The sequence below is a fragment of the Zootoca vivipara genome, chromosome 11 (genome assembly GCF_965207765.1).
Source record: "Zootoca vivipara chromosome 11, rZooViv2.hap1.1, whole genome shotgun sequence".
NCBI classification, from domain to species: domain Eukaryota; kingdom Metazoa; phylum Chordata; class Lepidosauria; order Squamata; family Lacertidae; genus Zootoca; species Zootoca vivipara.
The window spans coordinates 40,185,342-40,208,919 of NC_142594.1; the positions used below are offsets into that span (position 1 = coordinate 40,185,342).

At 42.1% G+C, this 23,578-nt stretch overlaps 1 protein-coding gene and 1 long non-coding RNA gene across 3 annotated transcripts in view; one reads left to right on the plus strand and one right to left on the minus strand.

Annotated features, from left to right (window-relative positions):
* Positions 1-1,878, minus strand: part of LOC148684276 (uncharacterized) — a 54,155-nt gene extending 52,277 nt beyond the window's left edge. Inside the window, exon 1 of the long non-coding RNA XR_015946267.1 lies at positions 1,740-1,878. This is a non-coding gene — a long non-coding RNA (uncharacterized LOC148684276). The remainder of the gene's footprint in view (positions 1-1,739) is intronic.
* A 166-nt stretch (positions 1,879-2,044) lies between these two features.
* The window catches only part of ZEB1 (zinc finger E-box binding homeobox 1), a 75,883-nt gene continuing 54,349 nt past the window's right edge, over positions 2,045-23,578 (plus strand). The window contains exon 1 of one of the 2 annotated variants that reach the window (XM_088653421.1): positions 2,045-2,275. Coding sequence is in view for 1 of the 2 variants with exons in the window: in XM_035130361.3 (XP_034986252.1) it covers positions 2,064-2,121 (58 nt within the window). In the remaining variant the exon portion in view is untranslated. The remainder of the gene's footprint in view (positions 2,276-23,578) is intronic. The other variant, XM_035130361.3, reaches the window with a different exon arrangement.

A 23,578-nucleotide genomic window follows, 5' to 3' on the forward strand; every position in this document is an offset into this window, starting at 1 on the left:
AGGCATGCAGAATAGCCCCTCATACCTATCTCCATAATGCACTTTTTAAACATACAGTTTCTTATTTTTTTGCATTTAACTGTTCTGTAATGCAAGGCTGGCTTAAGGTGGTATATAAATATTTTAAATATATAAAGAAATTATTCAAAACCGTAGGCTACCTGTGCCTGTGCATGCTTACTCAGAAGTAAGCTGCACTTACATCAATGGGACTTGCTCCCAAATAAATGGCCATAGGACATTTGGAGATGTCCACCCAGTATTTGAAGATACTTGACCAATCATGTTAGGAGGCAATCATCTGATGGGTCAACTGAGCACCACTGCAATTCATGGATATTTTCCTGTTCATTATCAACTAATTGTATCAAATCTCAAGTCAGGTTGGCCATTCAGAACCTGTGATGTTCCCATATGTCTGCTTTCGCCTTCCTATTCACCTAAGCAGCTCTGGTTCCTCCTCACTTCCACTAACATTTTTATTAAGGGGAAGCACCTTTTCAGTGGTGGCTCCTTGCATACACAAGTTCGTCTCTTCTACCGAACTGCACCTGGCCCCAGTTTAGGCAGCTGGCAAGGAAACATGTTTTTTCTGCAGGTATTTGGAAGAGAGACCTGATCAGATGACAGAGTGTCAGACTAGGACCTAGGAGACCAGGATTCAAATTCCCACTCAGCCATGAAGTCACTGGGTGACCTCAGGCCAGTCACTGCCTCTCAGCCTAACCCACCTTGTGAGGTTGTTGTGGGAATTAAATGAGAGGGTGAACTATACATACACCACCTTCAGCACTTTGAAGAAAAAAGGTGGGGTTTACAAATGCAACCAACCAACCAACCAATATGCTGCTACTGGAGCTCTTAATAAATGGCCATTCAGTGCATTTTTATGAGTTGTGAATTTTAAAGATTGCATTACATTTTATAACCTTCTGTATTCTTTTCATCTTACTTCTCACTTTGTTGTAAATTGCCTTCTTGTCCCTTTCTTTTTCATAAGGGGCGGGCATGATGAATTGTCTAAAACTCAAAATAAATAAGTAAATAATCTACATTAAGCGAGCTAACAGTTCAAACAGAAGCCCTGGGAAGGCGTGTGTCGACAGTAAAGCCGACCGTGCGTGTCCCCCACAATTCAGCAATCCACCAGCAAGTGCATATCCCACACTCCTGAACTTAAAATGCTTACCAAGCTCTACCGGTAAAGCCAGGACACAACAACTTATCAACAACTTATCACACACACACACACACACACACACACACACACACGAAAACGTCATACGCACAACAACACCGTAGGAACGAAACGTGTAAACAACAAATCCACACTTCACCTCCCTCCTCTCTATCTCTCTGCAAGCCTTCTCCTTGCTTCCCTTTAATTCGTTTTGGGCTGATACGGATGCGCGTGTGCTTGTGCCGTACTGATATAAAGCGACAACAAATTGCAATGCGTGATAATGAGGATAATAATAACAACAGCGCGGCTAGTGGCGCCTCCTCGCCCGGCTACAGCACTAGGGGCTCACGCGCGCTCGCCCGGCTCCATTGCGCCGGAGGGCACCGCTCTCGCTCTCTATCTGTGTCGTCCTCTGGGCCCTCCCCTTAGACACCCCACATCAAGAGGCACTTTCCCTCTCTCTCTCTCCCCAAATCCTCCTCCTCCCTCTTGCGATCCCATTCCCCGGTCCTCCTCCTGACGCCCCCTCCGCACCCCGTGCGCCACACACGGGTACCTGCGTCGCGCCCAAGCGGAGCGAAGAAGAAACTTTTCCCTCCTGCCGGTTCAAACGTGCTGCCGTAAAGCGGCCGTCTCCCCTGGCAACAAGGTTCCGGCGGCCGAGCACTAGGTGTAGGAAGGTGATGTAAAAAAGTAAAAAAAAAAGGACATATACACACGCGCGCACACGCACACACACAGAGACACACATACACCAAACCACCCAGTGTCGTAAACCAGGTCCGGGCGGGGGTTGAGGGGGGGGGGAGAGCGGCGAGGGGGAGGGGGGAAGGGAGGGGGGAGGAGGTGACTGGAGCATTTAGACACAAGCGAGAGGATCATGGCGGATGGCCCCAGGTGTAAGCGCAGGAAGCAGGCGAACCCGAGGCGCAATAACGGTCAGTCAGCTCCGCCGGGCAGCGGCCCGCGCCGCGCCGGGGACGCTCAGGGGGGACCGGGCCGGGGGTCGGGCGGAGTGAAACGGGGGGTGGGGGAGGAGGAAGAAGAAGAAGAGGAAAGAAGACAGAGAGAAGCAGATCCGAGAAGTAGAAAGTAATTTCCCGGGAGCTCCTCGCCGGGAGCCCGGCTCGCCCTGCACCGTTAGATCCGCTACCTGCCTGACTGCCTGCCTCCCTCCCCGCCACCGCCGCCGGGCTGCCTCCTTCTCCGCCTAGCGGTGCCTCCTCCACTCGAGCCTCCTTCGCCGGCGAGGAGCAGCCCTGCCCGGGGACCGTTACACGCCGCCCGCTGCCTCTTTCTCTCCCCCGTGTCCCACCCTTCATTTTGCCCGGCCGCCGCCCGTCCCCGGCTTCTTTCCCTCAGGGGGAGAGAGCGAAGCAGAGCGGGGGGTATTTCTTTTTTTCTCTAGTCTCTCGGGTCCCTTCTCTTGCGGGGGGAGAGAGAGGAGGCCGCGCCTTCGACCTTATAACGGGCCCCCCCTCACCTCAACTTGGAAACTTATTACCTGAGCTGAGGCGGGTCTCGCCGGCCTCCGAGGAGAAGGGGCGCCCCCGCCGACCCCGCTCCCCAAACTTTTTGTTTCGGGGGGGGGACTTTGCTATTGCGGAGGGAGGGGGGTCACTTCCCTCCTCTCTCTCCTCCCCTCGCGCTGGGGAAAGTCCCCGATGGAAGCGCGCCGCTCCCCCCCCCCGCAGCCTCCCACCTCCAGTTTTCGCGATCCCCCCATAGTTGTTTGTTGTTGTTTTGGGATGGTGGGGGTGGATGGTGCGCTTAGGCTCATAGTTCTGATGGGAAAGGGAGGTGGGGGGAGGAGAGAGACCCAGAGAGAACTGCGTGTAACTCCCGAACTACCTGCTTGCCAGACACGCAACAAAAACGTCGAAGACAGGATGACTGTAATGGGGACTTCGTTCTCTGGCGTGTGGCGTGTTTTGGCCCCGGCTGGGGAAGAAGCGGGGGGAAAGCGGGATGCGAGGGGAAGCACTGTTGCTTGCTGCAGTGTGTATTGATTTTCTTTTTTTCCCCTTTTTTACAAGGGAAACGAACCACATGCGCACCCCTGAGATTGCCCTGGAAAGGGACCCCCTCCTTTTCTCTGCCCCTCCTCCCCTGCCTTCTATGTATTGCTCCCCCCTCTTCTCGCTCCCCACCCCGTTACTTTCGCCTCCGCCTCTTTTAGTGCCTGCAGTGCATGTTGATTTATCTCCGTAGCCATTGAACATATTGTTTCTCCTCCCACACCCCGGCCAACCTCCAGATCTTGGCAGAAGTGTTGGAAGTGTTTCTGTGAGGTTGGGTGGGTGTTTTTTCTTCTTCTCCCCCTCTCCAATTGTCCCCTCCTTTATCAACGTGATTGGGGTGAGCGGGGGGGGGGTAGAAAAAGGAAGGCTTTCTTTCTGTGTGGGTTGGGGAGGGGACGTGAATCAGCCAAGTTTCTCTTTCTCGCCCTCTTCTTGGATTTCGAGGTACCTGTTTGTATCATAATCATAATAATGGGTGGTAACGGTTTGTCCGCTGCGCCCCCTCCCCGCCTTTCTTCGCTCGCTAGGAACAACTGTTACAGCCTATATAAGGAATGACGCTTACTTTTCAGATTTAAGGGCTCCCCCCCTTTTATGCATACGTATTACTTGGAAATGAGTTGAAACCTGCGTTGAAAAGTGGGGGAATAAATACTCAAAACTTATGTTGTTGGATTTTTCTTCTTACGTATTCTATTAAAAAATAATAATAACGGGAAAACTGATGACTTCTTAGGATGTAAAACGGGAGGTTTTGTAACCTTTCTTGGCAGTTTTTTTTAAAGCTTTCGTTTGGCATTTCCTGTATACGGTTATGGATTGGAAGGGTTCTAGTGGTTGGTCCGAGATCATGACGTTTTGGACAGGATTTTTTTTTAATATCTCCGAGAAGGAATTAATGTTTCCCCGGGTGAGAGGGCGCTACGACTTCTGATACTTAACGTGAAACACGCACATAAACATTGGCCTTCTAATCGACTAACTAGTTGATCTGGTGGTTCTGAACTAGTAGCTTCCTGCTCTGTATGGGGTGGGTTTATTTATAGCAAGTATCAGGATGTATACGGGATATTATAATGCTAATTTCCTGTTTTAGAGCATGCATTTGTGTGGTCTGTTTAATATTGAGGCAATATTAAAGGTAAGTTTGCAAAGTGCTCCTCTCTCCTTCCCTTATTTAAAATGTTAATGATAGAGAAAGGGGGCTTTTCTTGTTGCTGACGACATGTGTGTGACATGGGAGTCTGAACCACCCAGTCTCCGGGCAGGAGCTGTAAACATGTTTACCTGAGCAAGGAAGAAAATGGATTTTCTCTTAAAGATACTCTTAATTGGAATATTATACTTGTAAAGCATATTAGTAGATGCCTTGAGAGACTGCCTGAAAACCTTCCTTTTGAAATCAACCAGGGAAGAGGGGGAAGAGGGATTTTTACGGCTGCAGCAAATGGCAACTTGTGCAGGTAGGAAAAAAATGGTGTGTGAGGTTTCTCTAGCATGCATGTCAGCCCTCCTGACTGCTGCTCTTGTTCTCAAGGGAGATATTTATTTACCATGCTTGCTGTCAGTGTTGTTCCTTTGTGCTTAATATTAGAAAAATAGATTTGAGGCTGTTTAGCACAAACCATTTCGTCTGCAGCATGCATGACTCGTAGAAAACAAAAGGTGCGTGGGATATAATGCTATTCCAGGTATCTTTTCATTTTTCATTATTTCAGCTAAAATCATCACCCCAGTGTTTTCAGGTTCTGGAGGAAAGCCTTTGATTTATTATTGAGTGGTTCTGATTATACTATAATCTTTTAACACATAAAGAATAACTTGAACTGCTCTACATTAACCATCACTGGGTAGGCAAGATAATAGATGCCGGATAATAGAGATTTCTCAGCAGTAGGTTCCTGTTTGACTTGCAAATGTTTACCGATCAGAATTGCCAGGGAAAGTTAACCCTTAAACCTTTCCCACCAATGGACAATTGAAATTATTTCTATATCAAATCTCTTCCATGAAGATGCTGTTGATTTCATGCCTTTCAAAGATAGGTACATGTCTTCCTGATAATCCTGTGTAATATTTTTCCAGTCTTAAGGAGGACAGATTATGATAAACTGATTTCCAGCAATGTGATTTTTACTTAGTTGTAACACCAAATTGAGTACCACTGCTGTCTTAATGGAGTAGTGTACACCTTTTTAAAATGGTATAATTTTTTTAAGGACTTCCTTTTTGATTCCACTGCATTTGGCTCTTATTAAACTATACATTGATCCAACTACATTTTCTTTTCCCCCTCCTCCCTTAACAGTATAAAGGTGTATTATCTTTGTGCGCCAATATAGGTATACCTGAGGTATGTGCCATTTTTAATCTCTAAATGTAATCACTGCACTGCCCTCTTATTTGACAGTTTCAGTATTTGAATTCCAAGTTGTGTGGACTTAAACATGAATATTTGGCGCTAGAAATCTGAACTGAAGTCAGAAAATCTGCTCAAACGGAACAGTTTTTTTGTTTGTTTTTTTGCACAGGAGCTGTCATGTCTAGTCTAGGCAAATACAGAAACGTCATCCGAGCCAATGCAAATAAATCTATTATTTTCATATAAAAGTGTCCTGAACTATTTAGTGGTCTGTCAGTGCTAAATTGCATAGTTTTGCTTCTGCTCTCTGTTGTGTTTTTGAAGTTTGCAAATAAAGAGATCTATTCAAATCACTTCATTAATCTAAAATGGTGACTGGTTGTTACACTTAAATGGTACAGTTTAGTTTGTACTTGCTTAATTTTAGGTATTTATTTCTCAGCTTTCTATGTCTTAGGTCCTCAAGGTGGACTTAGTACATGTTTGAATAAAGTTGTTTGCTGTGTCATTGGGCTGTCCTAAGAACTGCCTGATGTCTACTCAGGTTCTGGCTGCCTTGGCCTTAAAGGTGAGGCAAAGAGCAACCAATTTGCAGATGAACCTACCTCCCCAACCAAATCTTAGGAGCATATGATGTAACAATGGCTAGGTCAATTGTGGTTTGCCACAGAGTTCTTCATGGCCATGGCTGGCTTTGTCTGGCTTTTATTTTACTTGTAATATTCTTAAATACTTTCCCACAATACCAGGTATGTAATATGGTCCTTTGGATTGTTCAAAGTACTTTATTTCCATTCTTTCATGTATAACACCTGTGTAAGATACTATCCCCATTTTGCAAGTTGGGTTGGGGCTGAGAGTAACAGCTCAGATGTTATGTTTCGGGGGGAAACATTAAGGAGTGAGACATGGAAATGTATAAAGATATACCTGGTGAGGAGAAGATAAGTTTTTCTCAATATCTCATAATATTAGAATCTAGAATCGTCCAGTGAAGCTGAATGGTGAGAGATTCAGTTTAAATGAAAGGGATGTACCAGTTCACACAACACATACAGTGGAACCTCTACTTACAATCATAATCCGTCCCGGAGGTCCTGTCATAACTAGAAATGTACATAAGTAGAGACACACTTTTCCATAGAACATAATGGAAAAATGAATTGATCTGTTCTAGACAATGAAAAACACCCCCTAAAACAGCAATTTAAGATGGAATTTACTGTCTAACGAGACCATAGATCCATAAAATGAAGGCAATAATCAATGTACTGTACTATAAAATAAATAAGACAGTATTGTAGATGAAAAAAATTAGCATTTTTTTTCTTGCATGCACTGAGGGTGGGTGGGCTTACCTGGATACAAGCTGGGGGTGGGGCAAGGGTCAGTAAAGAGCTGATTCACTTCGGTCAGGGTCACACTTTTTTTTTGCCAGGCCAGGTTCTTCTCTGGACTTCCTCAGGTTAGTTCCTCAGCGGAGTTTGGGGCTACAGTGCGCCCTGCTGTGCCTCTTGCTGGCAGCACCTCTTCCACGGCTTCGGGGGCGGGATGGGCGCCCTCTCCCTAGCAGCAGAGGCCTCAGCACTGCTCTGCAGCTGGCGGAGTGAGCTCCAGCAAACTGGAGGCCTCTCCCTGGGCGAGCTCCGGGCTGCTGGCAATGCGTCTGTTCGTATCTAGAAGAAAGTTCATAAGTCAAAGCACCTACTGAAGGTCACAGGTAGGTAGCTGTGTTGGTCTGCCATAGTCAAAACAAAATAAAAAAATTCCTTCCAGTAGCACCTTAGAGACCAACTAAGTTTGTCATTGGTATGAGCTTTCATGTGCCTGCAATTGGTATGCAAACTTTCGTGTGCATACCAATGACAAACTTAGTTGGTCTCTAAGGTGCTACTGGAAGGAATTTTTTTAAATTTTGTTTAGACTACTGAAGGTCGTAACTGGAATCGTACGTAAGTAGAGCCGTACGTAAGTTGAGGTTCCACTGTAGTTAAATAATGGAATTCCCTACTGTGTACGATAAGGCTACCAGTGGCTACTTGTTGTGATGGCTATGTACTACCTCCAGCTGAGTACCAGTGACAGGAGAAGGCCTGTCTGTGTCCTGCCCATTGTCCTGCTGTGTTGCTTGTAGACTTCCCATAGACATATTGTTTGCCACTATGGAAAATGGGATACTGGACTAGATCTCATCCAGCAGACCTGCTCTTGTGTTCTAGTGAGCTAATGGCTATGGTGAGATTTGGACTTCCTGCTGCACGCTTCTAGTTGCTACACTATATGAACCCCTACAATGATACTGGTATTTTTTCCAGAGTGTTCAGAAAGTGTCAGCAGTAAAACTGTCATTATAGGCTTTTGTTTGGTCACATACAACTTGGCTGCATTCCGAGATAACCCTGAACCATGATTTAGCATTATGAGAACAAACCTCAGGCTTTCATGCTTCCTTCTCCCCTCTCCTCTAGGGTGTCTATGAGAGGGAAAGCAAAAACTTCCATATTGCAGTGTAATGCACTATCCGAAGCATAGAGTGTGGTTACTCTTAACTATAGCTAATTGACACAAGTCAGCTTCAAACCTTAGTTTATGAAGCTGTCTTGTTTCACCTAACCGTAGTTAAGATTAACCACAGCTTCTCCAGGTATGGATAACATGGCAGCATATGAACAATTTAAACCAGAAGCAAAAGCTTCTGGACTTGTGACTGTAGTGTGTTGGGGACAATGCAAACCCAAGGGTAGCTCAGCAACAAAATGCTAAATATTATTTAAGGCAGGGCTGCTAACCTCCAGATGTTTTTGGACTCTAGCTCTCATCTGCTTCAGCAAGCATAGCCAGGAGCTATTTGAAAATCTAAATACCCATTTCACTGAATAAAAGCTGGCAATGCTCAGAAGCACCCTGCCTCCCAAACAGGTAAAGATCTACACATGCTCCAGAACAAACAAAACACGTAGAAAAGCAGGCAACTCTCTCCCAAAACAACCAAGCCCCAAATGGGGGAAAAACTTATACATTGGAATGGAAAGGGGCCTTGGTGGGCATCAAGCAGATGTCCAAGAGTGTCATGGTGTACATGGGTGCTGTTTGGGGGGTCCTAGTTGTACCTGTTAAAATATTTTATGCTGCATTTTCTCACTGGCCTTGGGCAAATTATCACAACCTTGGATTCCCTATATGAAAGTAAGATGACTAGGGCAAATGCATTTATCGCTGTGTGTAGTGCAAATCCCATATCTGCCAATGTTTTTTTATCTGACCTTTCTGCAGCTAGTAACAGAAATGAGATAACAAGAATATACCGTATTAATAGCCGAGCCCATAGCACTCTGCTGATTTATTAAAAAAACAAACAAACTGTAAGCCACCCAACAGAGCAACTATGATTTCAGCAGCAATAAATATGCCAAATGGCAGCCATAAATGCTCACTGAAACAGTGATGTCTTGCCCTGTACCTAAAAACAGAAAGGGTGGGTGACAAGCAACCCTGCCAAGGCAGCCTGTTTCAAAGCTCTGGTAGGCCGTCTCCAGCATCCCCATCTGCAGCACTGCCAATGGAGCAGAGCCCCAACCATGGAGCTTAATGTATGGGTGAGCTCATATGGGCAAATGCATCCTTCAGATACTCTGGTCTCAAACAATTAGGACCTAAAAGGGAGAAACCATAACTAATTGAATCCCAAGTAAATGTGCATAATGTGTTGGGTGTTTTGATATACTGTAGTAATAATCAACTGTTGAATGAGATAAGGATGGCTCGCTCTGGCCAAAAGTCTAAACTTTTGCTTTGTGGATGACTCTCCCCCTGCCACATCCTTCCGTCAGCTTTGTCTGCCCCCCACTCCCATGTAGATGCACTTGAGCTGCAGGTTCCCCACCCCTGCTCGCGACATAAAAGTTGCTATAGTTATCCTCTGAATCATAAATTACTATTCCCCTAGGGTTTGAACTGTATCGCCAACAGGTGACTCTTCTGGGTAATGATTGTTTTTAAAAAGAAAATTGCACTACTGTAATGCATTAGCTCTCTGCAGAATGCAAATATTTAACTGTTACACAGCGTCATACATTCAACATTGATGTACGCTCATAACTAGTAAACAATGGGACAATTTAGCAGATAGTTACGTTTATATATAGTCCACTGTAAAAATACTCTTAATAAATGCATTAAGCAAATAATTGCTTGTTGGCAGGTGAGTGCTGCTTGACATCCATTTTTGTTGTTATTTTCTTGTGCATCTTTTTTCATAAATGTTGTGAAAAACATGATACCTGTGGTAACTTGGAAATCTCAAGCATAGTAAATATATCCACATAGCAAGCTAGTCAACAGTTTCCATGGAAATACTATCCTAAAGTTTTAGATCGTGATGAAACACTTTTGTAATTAAGGTTTTTGATTTAAGTTGGTTATTTGTACTTTGTGTCTGATAGAGTAGCTTTAAGAATACCACTACACCCATGGGTATCCACAGCAACCCCTATGTATGCCAGTCTAGAGCTTATTGGAAGTATGCTGGGGAAAGGGGCAACATACAAATTTAGGTCATTAGTCTTAAAGTGCTTGACTAGGCAAAACTCTTGAATGACTTCAGTGATGTTCTGTGAAGATAAGGTTTCAGTCTCAAAATATCCATTCTGAGAACTTAATAGGAAGAAACATGTTTAAGACAATATCATTCTGGACAACATCGGTAAAAACAGCACTCTTTTTGCAAAATAGTACGAGTGGTGAAGTGATGCACAGGAAGTTGAGTCCCAGCAAGAGGAAATGATCAGTCTCTGCTGTTTTGGTTGTCTAGTGTCCTGACCATAGTGCCATGTGACACAATCATGATTTTTGAAATTTATTATTGTACAAATTAGTACCCTACTTTATTGTCAGAAACTTTTGAAACTTGGTGTACACCAAGATTAAACATGATAACATACCACGTAACATATTGATAATGGGGCCATTGTTCTCTGGCATCTTCAAACATCCAGCTGTCACTGGATCAGGCAGGTGCACATGCACACAGGGCAAAATTCTAATTCTATGCAATCTGTTAAGGCACACAAACTCATCTATGGTAAGCTATTGGAAGGCTTCGAATAAGGAAAAACTGATTGTGCCAGTAAGCCAGGGGTAGACAACCTAAGGCCCATGAGCCGTATGTGGCCCAATCGCCTTCTCAATCCGGCTCACGGATGGTCTGGGAATCAGCGTGTTTTTACATGTGCAGAATGTGTCCTTTTATTTAAAACTAGCTGGCCCGGCCACGCGTTGTGTTAAATGGACCTTTTTGTTAAATTGACCTTCAGAGTCTCCCTTCAGAGTCCGCTCACCTCCCCTGCCCCAACCCTGACTCCCCTACTGTAAGCTTCAAAAATAAGACTCCCCCACCCACACATGTTCCTGAAAATGTCCCCACCCCCCACTGCTTTCGCTGACTCAGGGTTCTTCCCCCTCCCCCCATGGCTATGTGTTGTGCCTCATCCCTTTGTTGTGCCTCATCCCTGTGCCCCCCCCATTGTGAAGGCCCCATATTCTGTTTGTTTTTGCCTGTGGCCTACTGAATGGTGCGACCTACTCAGTTTTCCCTGCTTGGCAAGGCTGCGGCCTATTGAAAAAGCTGGGCCTTGTTGCTGCAAAAGGACTGTTTTCAGTTGGTTGCTGTGGAATCTGGCGTGATGTCCTCTGGCGGCGCAGCTTTGAAAGTGGCAGGGTATGATCTGCCTTTCTATTGGATGCTGCTGGAGTTTTCAGAGCTTCTGGTGGTGACGTCTAATTTGGGCGCCACTTTTTGTGTTTAATCATTATTTTAGGTGTGAAAGGTGTGGGGTTTGTTTTTTTGGGGGGGGGGAATTATGCCAGATCCCTCCCTGATGGGCATGGAACGTTGTGGCCAAATTTGTTATATTACGGTTCAGCAGTTACGGAGAAAGGCTGTGACCTCCACACGCGCAATGCCTACATTATATATATATATATATATATATATATATATATATATATATATATGTATCTCTGGATTATTTGTGGGGCCTGCCTGGTGTTTTTACATGAGTAGAATGTCTGCTTTTATTTAAAATGCATCTCTGGGTTATTTGTGGGGCATAGGAATTCGTTCATTATTTTTTTCAAAATATAGTCCGGCCCACCTCATGGTCTGAGGGATGGTGGACCGGCCCACAGATGAAAAAGGTTGCTGATCCCTGCAGTAAGCTAAAGCACACTCTACTTTGCTGCCATCACATGATCGGTGAAACTGACTTCTCATATTGATATTTTTTTAAGGTCACTTGGCTAGAATTATTCAATATTTAGCAGCCATATACAGTGCTATTTTTCTAGAAAAAGTGATGCTGGAGCTCACTATAAACTTCTCTTAGAATGGCAATGGCACCCACCTGAGAGGTGCCGGAGCTGAGCTCTGTCTGGAAAAAAAAAAAGCCCTGGCCATACATATTGTGAAGACCTGTATACTAAACAATTTTTCCTGAAAGTTCTTTGTTCCACAACTCTGGCATTGCCATTCATTTTAAGATGGTGACATAATCTCTGTGAGACAGCACTCAGAACTTTTATAGTGATAATTCAAATGACCTTATTGTAATTAAGTTAATTTTACATTATTAAAAATATATGATTATTACAAAGTGCATATGTTCTGGGAATATTTTTCCAGGCTCCTTAATTGCATGTCTCTTTCAATAGTGCATTTGTATGTTGTGTTCTGGTTGTACCACTCTCTGTTAGGATTGTAAGAAGGACTAGAAGTGTGAAGATGGCTTTATGCTCTCTCTCCTCTTATTCCCCTATTAGTTACCCATATGCACTCCAAGTGATGCACCTGAAAAGTTAAGTGTGGCAGCTGGATCAGATGTTGTTGTTGTTGTTATATTTATACCCCATCTGGCTGGGTTCCCCCAGCATATCTAAAAACATAATAAAAACATCAAACATGTATGCAGGGACTTGCTCTTTAAAATACTGCTAGTGTATAGATCCTATGGAGGAAGGCAAAACACTTTGGTTTTGTGCCACAGGATATTTTTGGGACATTTGTGTAGAGCACTTGCCCGCTTTGGGACTTGGGGAAGGAGAACTGTAAAAGACAACCAAGAAGTGGAAACTTTGTCTGCAGCATGGTGGTACAGCTGCAGCTTGTCCGGTAATCTGCATCAGGTTATGCAAAAACAGGTGGGGTCTGTTATGGGTCTGTTACGTCACTAGTTTTAAGCTAAGGTTGCCAAAGAAACTGCTCCCCTGAGATCTACCATGTTCCTTTGCTGGGCAGGAGGAACTAGGCCTCTCCCATTGCTTAACAGGGAGCAAATCCATCTGAGCTTATTGAAGTGGAATCCTGAGTTCACATAAGAGTAATGCATGTACTTATCTTTTTTAAAATATTTATTTTTTATTTTTTGTTTTATTTTTAGCATGTACTGTATCTTTTGTAAGTTGCTTTGAGAGTTTGTTTAGCCAAAAAGCAGCTACTGTATTAATGTGTCTTTGTCCATGAGGCTGGTACCTCTTACCTCTTTTGACAACCCCCTCCCCATAATTTTCTTCTGTATTTGAGGGACAGGGAGTTCAGCGTTTTAACCCCTGTATTGATTGAGTTTGCCCATTAGGGCAGATCAAATCTAGTACTGTACTGGTGTTTTTGGCAAGTGAACGGGACAGAAATGTGTGGTACCTGTTCTTTCTTGGGGAGGAAGGAGGTATATAACTGGTATATCAACTGCCCAGAGTAGCTGGGGCAACCCAGTCAGATGGGTGGCATATAAATAATAAAATGGTTGTTGTTATTATTACTGTCACAGGAGGAAGTGGATGGGTTGGATAATCTTTCTAGTTAGATTATCTGTTCTCATTGTGTTTCCTCTCTACCCTTTCTTCTTCTTCTTTTGTTCATTGTTTACTTTCAAACTGTTGTTTATGATATTTCCAAGAAAGTTTGTATATGTAAGAATTACCATGAAGGAATGCAACCTTCCAGACAGCTCACTGCTGAACACACACACACTAATCAGCAAAAAATGAATGGGGGTTTTATACACTTTATACACCAGTACTAACCATTCTATGAAGAGGTTTGAGACAGGCCTATTTGGACTACTACAGTATGCTGTCTGCAGAACAGCTTACTGCTTATTGGGCTCATGCTTAGCTAACAATGGTAACTAAGGAAAGGTGCTTCTGGTTGCCTGGGCTTAAGACTCCACAAAATGAAGAATGATCAGGAGTAAAGTTAACATTAAAAAAAATTATTATTATTGCTTCTATGGGGAGAAACTTATTGCAGAAATTTCAGTTATGCTGAGTCACTTTATTTCTGCTCTTTGAAAATGGCCAAAGATTTATTCATACTTACAATTCTGTTTAAAATTTCAAAAATAAATAAATCTCAGGTGTTTAATAAAAGCACTGTAAAATACAATAGGTCAACTTGCCAGTGCAAGGGCCTAGCTGTCTTTCTCTCTTTCTAGCTGCACGTTGGCTGGCTGCAAATGGACCATGTGTGAGTGGCAGCTGGATCCAGCAGACCAGCAGAAATATTGTGCAGTGTGTGCTGCTCTGTTGTCTTTGGGTTTAATAGAAGATTGTTCTGCTATACAGAACCTTCTCTTCCCGAATGGAAAAGCAATGTCACATGGGACGATTGTTTACATCCACTGAAATTTGAGCTTGAAAGGGAGTGGAGGAGTGATTAGAGAACTCCTTAAAACATATTCCAGTGTTTGGAGTATGGCTGGCCGCTGGGCTGCTGTATTATAAAACCACTACTCATAACTTCCTGTTTCCATAACTTCGAGATCTATGACCTGTTACAACAGATGGGAAAGTTATTTAAATATCCTTTTTTCTTTTCTTTTTTTTGAGTTTAAAAAAATACTTTATTGAAACATTTTTAAAAAATTTTTACAACAGAGGTCACACACCCATTCCCCCCTTGTCATAAAATCACATTTTCAAATTCATTACATTACACAAAAAATATTACTTTAACATTCTTATCACTCTATAATTAATTATCCTACATACATTCTATCTTGCATGAAAATAGGATGTTAAGTATCATAGACTATCAGAAATATAGTCAATACCAGGGTTCACCAACCTTTCCAAGCCAGTTGGCACATTCTGAATTTTGAGAAAGTGTTGGCGCCAATTACACAGTAGCTGCAATGGGTATAACACTTCTGTTTGGAATGGAAGGACTGGTAGCTGTCCACTCCTAGCATCCAGTGAAATGTGGACATGTTTGATGGGACATGTTCAATGTACAAGAAGCTGAGCCAAGTGCAAACACAAACTGAGCAGGAAGAAGAACTAACCTTTATTTATGTATTATTACTTACTGAGGCCTTTTGCAGGTGCCATAGGAGGTGCAGGTGGGTGCATCCAACGCCACAGGTGCCAAGTTGGTGACTCTTAATACTGTTACTTTAAAATATGTGTAAACTTGCTGTAAAACAAAATGGTGGCGATGTTAAACAGTTTTGTGTCTAGCAAAACACTGCTCTCTCCAAGTCACATTTCGTTGCTCCTTTGTGGAAAGGTGTGAAACAATCAGTGGTACCTCGGGTTACAGACGCTTCAGGTTACAGATGCTTCAGGTTACAGACTCCGCTAACCCAGAAATAGTACCTGGGGTTAAGAACTTTGCTTCAGGATGAGAACAGAAATCGTGCTCCGGTGGCGCGACGGCAGCAGGAGGCCCCATTAGCCAAAGTGGTGCTTCAGGTTAAGAACAGTTTCAGGTTAAGAACCGGAACGAATTAAGTTCTTAACCCGAGGTACCACTGTATTTGTAAGGCAGTAATTGGAGAGAAAAGAGAAGGGATCCCTGTTGTGCCAAGCAAGCCCCAGGTTGACATTTCCCCTCATGATCTACTCCCTACTAGTTAGGGGGGGGGAATTGAATGTTGACAGAGAAGCAAACTGCATTACTGTACTTCCAATGTGATATGCTTTCAGTTGCTCATCTCCTTTCTGTCCCAACTATCCACATGGAGTTTTACAAAATGAGAATCAAACTAGAGTCAAAGTATTGCACTGAGCCCTGGCAGGCAATGAAATAAAATAGCTCACTAGACAGGATACCTTGCCCTGTTGGCTGTGCAGTGGAATCACGCCCCCTCTTATTTTCCCCTCATCCCGATTCAGAGTAAGAGCAATGGGAGAAGCTCACTTTCCATCAGAAATTCACCACATAGCCAAATCTGGCTATATGATGGAAGCATACATCTATAATAATAATGTAATTGGAAACTATAAATATATGGTGCCACCACAGCGTATCAGGTATGTGAAGAGGTGTAAAGAGGTCACTGTTAGGATTCCCCCCCCTTGAAGGACTGTTTGCACCTCTTGAAAGCCTACATTCCATGATAAGCTTTCACAACTGGATAAATAGATTGGGTATATTTGCAATTACAGAAGCCCAGTGCAGCTGCTGGTACAGTCTCCATCTACTTGCCAGCTCCAAACATGGAGCTGAGGTGGCCGTGGTTTTGCATTTTTCCTCCGTGGAATTTGGCAGTGTCTTGGGATTGTGATTTTGGCACAGGATTCTCCAACTTGACCTCCATCCCAAGGGGTCTTCCCTAGGGCTGCCATTCGTCTGGATTTTTCTGGACATTACCAGGATTTCAAAGACGAGGAATTTCTGAAAGGCGGTGCCAACAACTTTCAGTGTGTCCTGGTTTTTACTTTTTGAAATACAGGTATGGCAACCCTAGTCTTCCCTGTAGCTGAACTCTGCTTTTGAGCACTGCACAATTGTGAGGACAGTTCCCCCCCCCTTCCTGTTTAAAGTTGGAAGCTTGGGACCCCTAATTGCCCTCCCCCAGAAGCAATTAAAATGCTCTGTGGAAAGTGGATTTGTGAATCACTGCTGATCAGCCTCTGAACTATGTTTGGGGCAGAAGAATATTTTAGTGTAAATTATTTTATGTATATTATTCATTTCATATACCCTGCCCTTTCCCAGGAGCCCAGAGTGGCTAACTATAATAGTTGAGCATTGAAGAAAAGTAGAAGCACAGTGCAAAACCTAACATTAATAATAATGTTACCTTATACAAATGGTGTTGCTCCCATTTTAGTCTTAAGCTTCCACTGTGCAAGGGACAATCTGATCTCTACAGAACAAGGTGCTCCCTGTCTCTTGTGAACAAAATTTCACAGGTAGGGCCTTCCCTACAGATCACAAAACATGGCTTGGCTGGTACTGGGAAGATGCTCTTTCAACTACTTGTATCCTAAGCTGTTGAGCTGTGTGTAATAGTACAAGCACCTTGAATTAGATCTGACGGTTATATTGTCATATGCTGAATAAGTCTCTTTTTGACACTGTATTTGCTGTGTGTATTTAGAATCTATCATATTATTGCGATTGTAATTTGTTTTAAACTGTTTTTAATGTTGTATTTTAAATTGTTGTGACCCGCCCTGAGACCGTATGGGTAACCCAGTCAATCATAATCATATATTAAGTAGGTGATGTAACCTAGACATCAGATGTACTCCAAGGATGCTATGGGAATAAAATTTTGAATCTGGTACTCCTTGCTAGGATGACCAGAACATATTTGAAACAGACAAGTATAAAGGTTAGAATTATTTATTTCAAATGTATCCATTTAGACTAATGGATGGTGGAGTCAGATTCCTGAAAGTCATTAATAAGAAGCTATACAAAAGGTAGCAGCTGGAATTGGGTGGCTTCAGGAATGTTTGCTCAATAAAACTTGTACTGTTCTGCCAGAAAAGGATGAATATTAAGTCATTGAGCACATAATAAACTCTGCACTGTCTGAATACACTAATCTCTCTCAAAAAACTACTTTATCAGAACAAATTGCTTGTCATTGTTGGTCTACTTAAAACACCTTTTTAAAAAAAATCTGGCATTTCTAGCACAACCAATGTCCATGACCTTTAGTGGCCTTAGATTAACTAGTTGAGAATTTGAAACACTCTGACTTATTAATTACCAAGGTAATGAAAGGGAGGAGAGGAATGAGAGACCACTGAAGACTCTTTAAATAAAGCTTATATTAAAACAATTAGTTATTACACATGTTTGCTTCTATGCCAATATGAATAGTTGATATCTGCATTTGTAAAGTGCCAACTCAATATCCTCCACAAAAGAGGGTTTTTGTTTTGTTTTGTCTTTAGACTGTCAGGAATGATCAATTGCAGCACTTGGGAACCATTCCAATTGCAGTCAGGCTGCAGTATGACAACTCCTTGATCCAAAACTGTGATTAATATGTGAAGTTCCTGCATTAGTGGAATCCTCCTTTTATTTTACATTCATTTTGAGCACCACTCCATGCGCACATTCCCTCTGAAGTGAATATGAAAACCTCTGGTCACAGGGCATCCTCTTGGAACTCTGGATTGAACTACAGTCTGTTGTGTGAACTGAACAAATACTGTATTTTCTTTCATTTCTAGACTTATTTGGACAGCAAAAAAACTTATCTCCAGTTCAACACCTCAGGGGTTTGCTTCGATCATTCTTGAGAGTCAGCTTTGGTTTCTGTGCATAGTTCGAGCTCATTATTTCTAGTATGACCTACTAAGATGTATCCACTTCCTCTTTTTAGACTCTAAAGCATTAGTAGTTATATCATTAAAAGCAAGAATCTCTGGCATTTTTGTAAACTTAGTAATAACAGGGCTGAGCTGAGCATAACTAATTTCTTATGAAAAACCCTTTTAAGCTTGAAAGATATTGTCATTTTGCATCACTATTTTACAGAACTCATCAATGGAGGCAATTGGACATTTTATTCTGGCATGAGACCAGTGCAGTTTTTTTTGACAGCTGCTGCAATTTTTATATTTCAGATTTCATCATAATATTTAACATGCAGTACTGCCAAAGAGACTTTTAAATTCATAACAAAAATAGAAGGGACTAATTGCAAAAAATAAAATCCTCACCAGAAGTCATAATCTTTTGTTTAATAACTTTTTGTTTTGCTGCTACTGTATTTAATATTTATCATGCATATATAACATATTTCCAATATGGCCTTTCTGGTATTTCTATGTTGGGTATTCAGTAAATTTAAATATGTATAGCTCCAAGTCTCTAAAGATCTTTCAAAATGTGCTGCTACCTTTTGGGGGGGGGGATTTCTTGTCTGTTTTATACACTTATCTTCTGTGCCAAGTTGCTTGTTCCCACATATTGATTGATGGTAACTGTTGGGTTTTCTATTAATTAGCAATCAATATACCAGCTGCAGCTAATATTTCCTACCATCTTTATTTTATTTTTTTCAATTTATCATTTCAGTTTCTCAAACAATAACCACACAGTTTCATTTGTGTGCTGTAATTTTATTCATCTTTATAACTTCAGTCTAAAATATTAACTTCTTTGAAGTCACACCAAATATACGTACGTGAAATCTGCCTGGTCTGACACATCCAGCATAATGCAGTAGAAAGTTTATTTTTAAAATTAGTAGCCTACAAGGAGTAAGATACCATGTATGTAACATTTTATGGAAGTTTTTCCCCCTCTTGCTGCAGGGACAGTCAAAGATTGTATCACATACAATCTTTGACTGTCCTAGCATATGAAAGGCCATTTCTAATTGGTTATTAGAATTTTAAGCATTTATGCACCTGATCCTGAAACAAACTTTTGTTTCTTGGTCTTTCAATAATATATAATTTTTTTGAAAACCCTAATTCAGAAAGGTCTGTTTCCTAAATAATATTTCACATTTCACAGATCTAAAACTAGTTTGAAGGCTAGTTGCTAGTACTTGCACAAACTGGTGGCATCTTTATTTTGTTACAGAAAAAAAATACAGCAAGTTTTGGTTGCCAAATCAAGATTTTGCCAAAATATTTAGTGTACAGAGACTTGACAGACCCATATCAAACTTTACTTGGCAGCTGAAAAACTAACAACCTTTGACACAGGAGAGCTTGCAAATGCCCTGTGTATGACTTCACTTTCACCACATTCTTTGAGCCTGAATGCTTGTGAAATCAGATGTGTATTTAAATCTTTTCACTTGGTTTGCCCAGGAGAGGAAGAACAAAGCACACAGGGTCAACTTGTAGTAATCCCACATTTATCATAACACTATTGTAGTGGCTTATGGGGGATGGGGTAACTATTCTTTAGCCGTTTGAAAATACAAGTCAAACACACAGGCTACTGGTCTTCTACTAAACTCTGTTCACAGCTAGTTTTAAACACTATGTATAGTTTACTGAGCTAGTTGATGTGTTTAGCTATTTTGATCTGTGCACTATAGCACCGCTGCACTATAGCAACATCAATTGGGGAAAATCTCAGAAGGATGACCGCTATGGATGATGCTCCATAGGCTCAGCAGTTCAAACCTGATGGTTCTGTGTAACACAGATTGGATTCTAAGCATATGTAGGAAACCATGATACGGTTATTAGTTTCATTTACAAAAAAATAATGGTCAATTACTCTTTTTTAACCCTTTAAATTACATATCCTGATTATATGCAATTTTGCTTAAGGGAATAGTTGTTGCCTAGGAATTGTCATGCAGAATCTGAGATCTGACTGTAAACAGTGACATTTATTCTCATGCCTACATAAGTGTGTTTAATGTGCTACGTTAAACATGCCATAGAAAACAACACTCTTTTTGTGTACAGCAAAGATGACTAATTCACTCTAGGTCCTGCTTGATAGGTTCTACACAGAATGGACCATGCAAACAAGCTCATGGTGTCCCATATATAAAGAACCTTTGAGAACAGAATCCTGTGTATTTTCTTTCACAAATATGCTTAGGTATGCAGAGCTCCCTCTCATTCTATTTCAGCTAATGCATCTCATAGCATTCAGGTACAATTGTTCACACAAGGGGGAGGGAAGGGGTTGACTGTCAAGGTGCATTATAGACTGCCCAATAATATCACATCCATTATACTCAAGCAAATGTGTCCTAACAGAATAGTATGAAGGCTTAAAAAAAGATTCCTCCTTTGCTGCTAGGATTGCTAATGCGTACTTTTCATGTGAAAGAGGTAACACAGCTGGAAATGAGATTATTGGATAGCATCTTCCCCAAGGATTGTGAACAGACAATATTTAGTACATACAACAGGAACTATTTTTCTATTTAGTATTTCTGTGGCACTAATGCCCATCCATCATTGGTAGCGCAATTTTCATACAAATATAGGGAGGAGTGTGTTGGCTGGCTGGCTGGCTCTGGTAACTTGTGTATGGAACGGAGATTCTATTTGCTGTATTATTCCAAATTGTGGCTAAGAATGTAGTCCTCAACCTTTTCAAACTCAGGAACCATATTTAACCTAAACATGCATTTAGGGGCACAACTCTTTAATTTTTACAATATATGTTTATGGTGGTTACTGTAACACACCTTAGACTTTGAGCAACCTGCCAATTGAAAATCAGTTAAACTATTCCTCAATAGCTAAACTACAATGGTTTACAAACTTAATCTGTTCTGGAAATCTGTTCTTAAACCGAAACCGTTCTTAAACCGAGGCACGCTTTCCCTAATGAGGCCTCCCACCGCCAGTGCCCTTCCACTGTTCAGATTCCATTCTTAGACCGAGGTAAAGTTATCAAACCGGGACACTACTTCCGGTTTTGTGGCGTTCGTAAACCAAATTGTTCGTAAACAGGACTGTTCTTAAACCGAGGTACCTCTGTACAGTATTTAGAAGACAAGGTGCTTGCCATCATCTGGGTGACAGGTAATATTCTGCAGGCAGTGCAGTATAGTTTCAACCACATGAAATTCCAAGGAAGAAGATGTTTCTCAGCTGCCTTGCACTGATTGATAGATGTGTCAGAATTGTACCAATGAATAAAAGTTTCCTAATCCAGCAGTTTGGATTGAAGGTGTTTCTGACGATAGTGACTTTGAATAGGTGTTGTGATTTGGAAACATAAATTTAAAATAGATTTTTCTCTTGGAAAATATGTATTAAAACATAAGCTGAAACTTAAAATGTAAACAATTATAAACATTGCAAGGCTAGTATTTTGCTGGGTAATTTATTCCCATGGGGAAATATTTTATATCTGTCAAGACAGTTGGACATGTTAATTTTGGGTTTCATTAGCTTTACAAACTTATGTGAATGCTGCCAAATAAGGTGGGATGGTTTTTTTAATGAAAAAATATGCAGTTAAATGGTTCCAAAATGTCTGTGCGTTGACTGTCCAACTACTTTACATGGAGTGAAAATGTTTCCATGCATAGCAACAGTATAATATTGCTAATGTTCCATAGGTAGCCAAGTAGGGCAAGTGATGTTTTGCCCTAGCAATCACACCCCCAAAATGCATTCCTATGAAAGTTGCATCATTTCTGATAGCAGGCTAAATTGGGGGGATTTGCACCATCCATTTTCCTTTGGACCAAATCAGTGAGACTGAGAGGGGGATCTTGTCAGGGCAGACCATGAGGTTCGTACCCACTGCCCAGGCTTGCACCCTAGGGAGGTCACTTTGGTGCTGCTAATGCAGTGGTTTGACCTCGTCCCCAGAGGCACACTACATTGTCTCTTGAAACAAACGGATGCTAACAACAACATTGGGAAGCCAAGAGCTCACATTCAAGCCTTTGCTATTGAATAATGCCACAGTGCAATTAAATATAGGCAGGCAATATCAGTCAATGCACAGGTACATTCTTGGTTTATGGTATATTCAGTAGCATTTTACATTGCTTATTAATCCTTACTTCTGAGCCTGGCTAGATTGTTGCTGTTTGCAAGAACATAGTCTGCCACTTCAGTCTTACACTCAATTTCTGCTGGAACTGGGTTGCAAGAAAACAAATGCAGGGGTTTATTTGACTACCTGTTTCACAGTATCATGAGGTAATGTCAGCGGAGGAGGAAGGCGCTCGGGCACCTGGGGTGGCGCACCCATGGGTGGGGCAAGCCGCCCCCGGAGTCTGCCTGCCTCCTCCCACTCAGCCGCCCTGCAGCTGAGGGGAAGACAGCGGGCAGACCGTTTGGGCAGCGTGGAGCCTGCACGCACCCGAGCCACCACATCTCTCCCAGGAGAGACGCGTGGCTCAGGCCCCGCGTTGAGTGCCGCCCGGCATTTTGTCATCCCCCTCAGTGGTGACACCCGGGGCGGTCCGCACTCCCCTTCCTCCGCCCCTGGGTAATGTGAATACTTAATGTATAGTAATAGCATCCAGCTAATTCCACCATGTCTTGGAACTGCCTTTCTGACTTTTTGTTCGGTACCTCATATTTCACAGTGAATTTCCACTGGAAGTTGCTCTACTGTTCATTTGTTTTTAAAAAATTGCGCTATATACCACCTATGAAGGTGTTTAATAGCAGTACAGGTCTGCCCTAGGAGTGTTAAGACAACCTAAAATACATGCCTTGGAATAGGCATTACAATACTGTATAATATTCAACTGGTTTTAATGCATAGTTTGTTTCAAATTTATTGACAATTGTAATTCTATTTACTTTAGGCTTGGTTTTGGGTTGGAATTGTGTCTTAGCACCTGGGTGGCACACCTTGCTTTATAACTGCTGAAACTTCATATCATGTTGCTTTCTAGAGCTGGTATGCAATGTATTAAGGATGATTTGGAAGGATTTTGAGTATCTGTTTTCATCTCTCAAACTTTGTGCCCGTTTTGTTGTGTGTGTCTTTTGAACCAGCTTGTGGCTTAAAACAGTCAAAAGCTACTTCCTGCATGAATGCCTTGTCTTTTCCAATACTCCCTCTTTTGCAAACTTGAGTATATTAGATTTCTCTTTTGTCCCAGTGTCTAACAGAGGCAACCAGGCAGATTTCAACAGAACCGTTTGTTACCTTCTCAAACATCTCATGGCCACTGCTTCATCAGAAGAGTGTTGAGTGCATTAACATCATTGCTCTTTGGATATGGCTATATATCCATGTGTATTCCACACATTATCCTGTTTGCCTTACAGTGGTACCTCTGGTTACAAACTTAATTCGTTCCGGAGGTC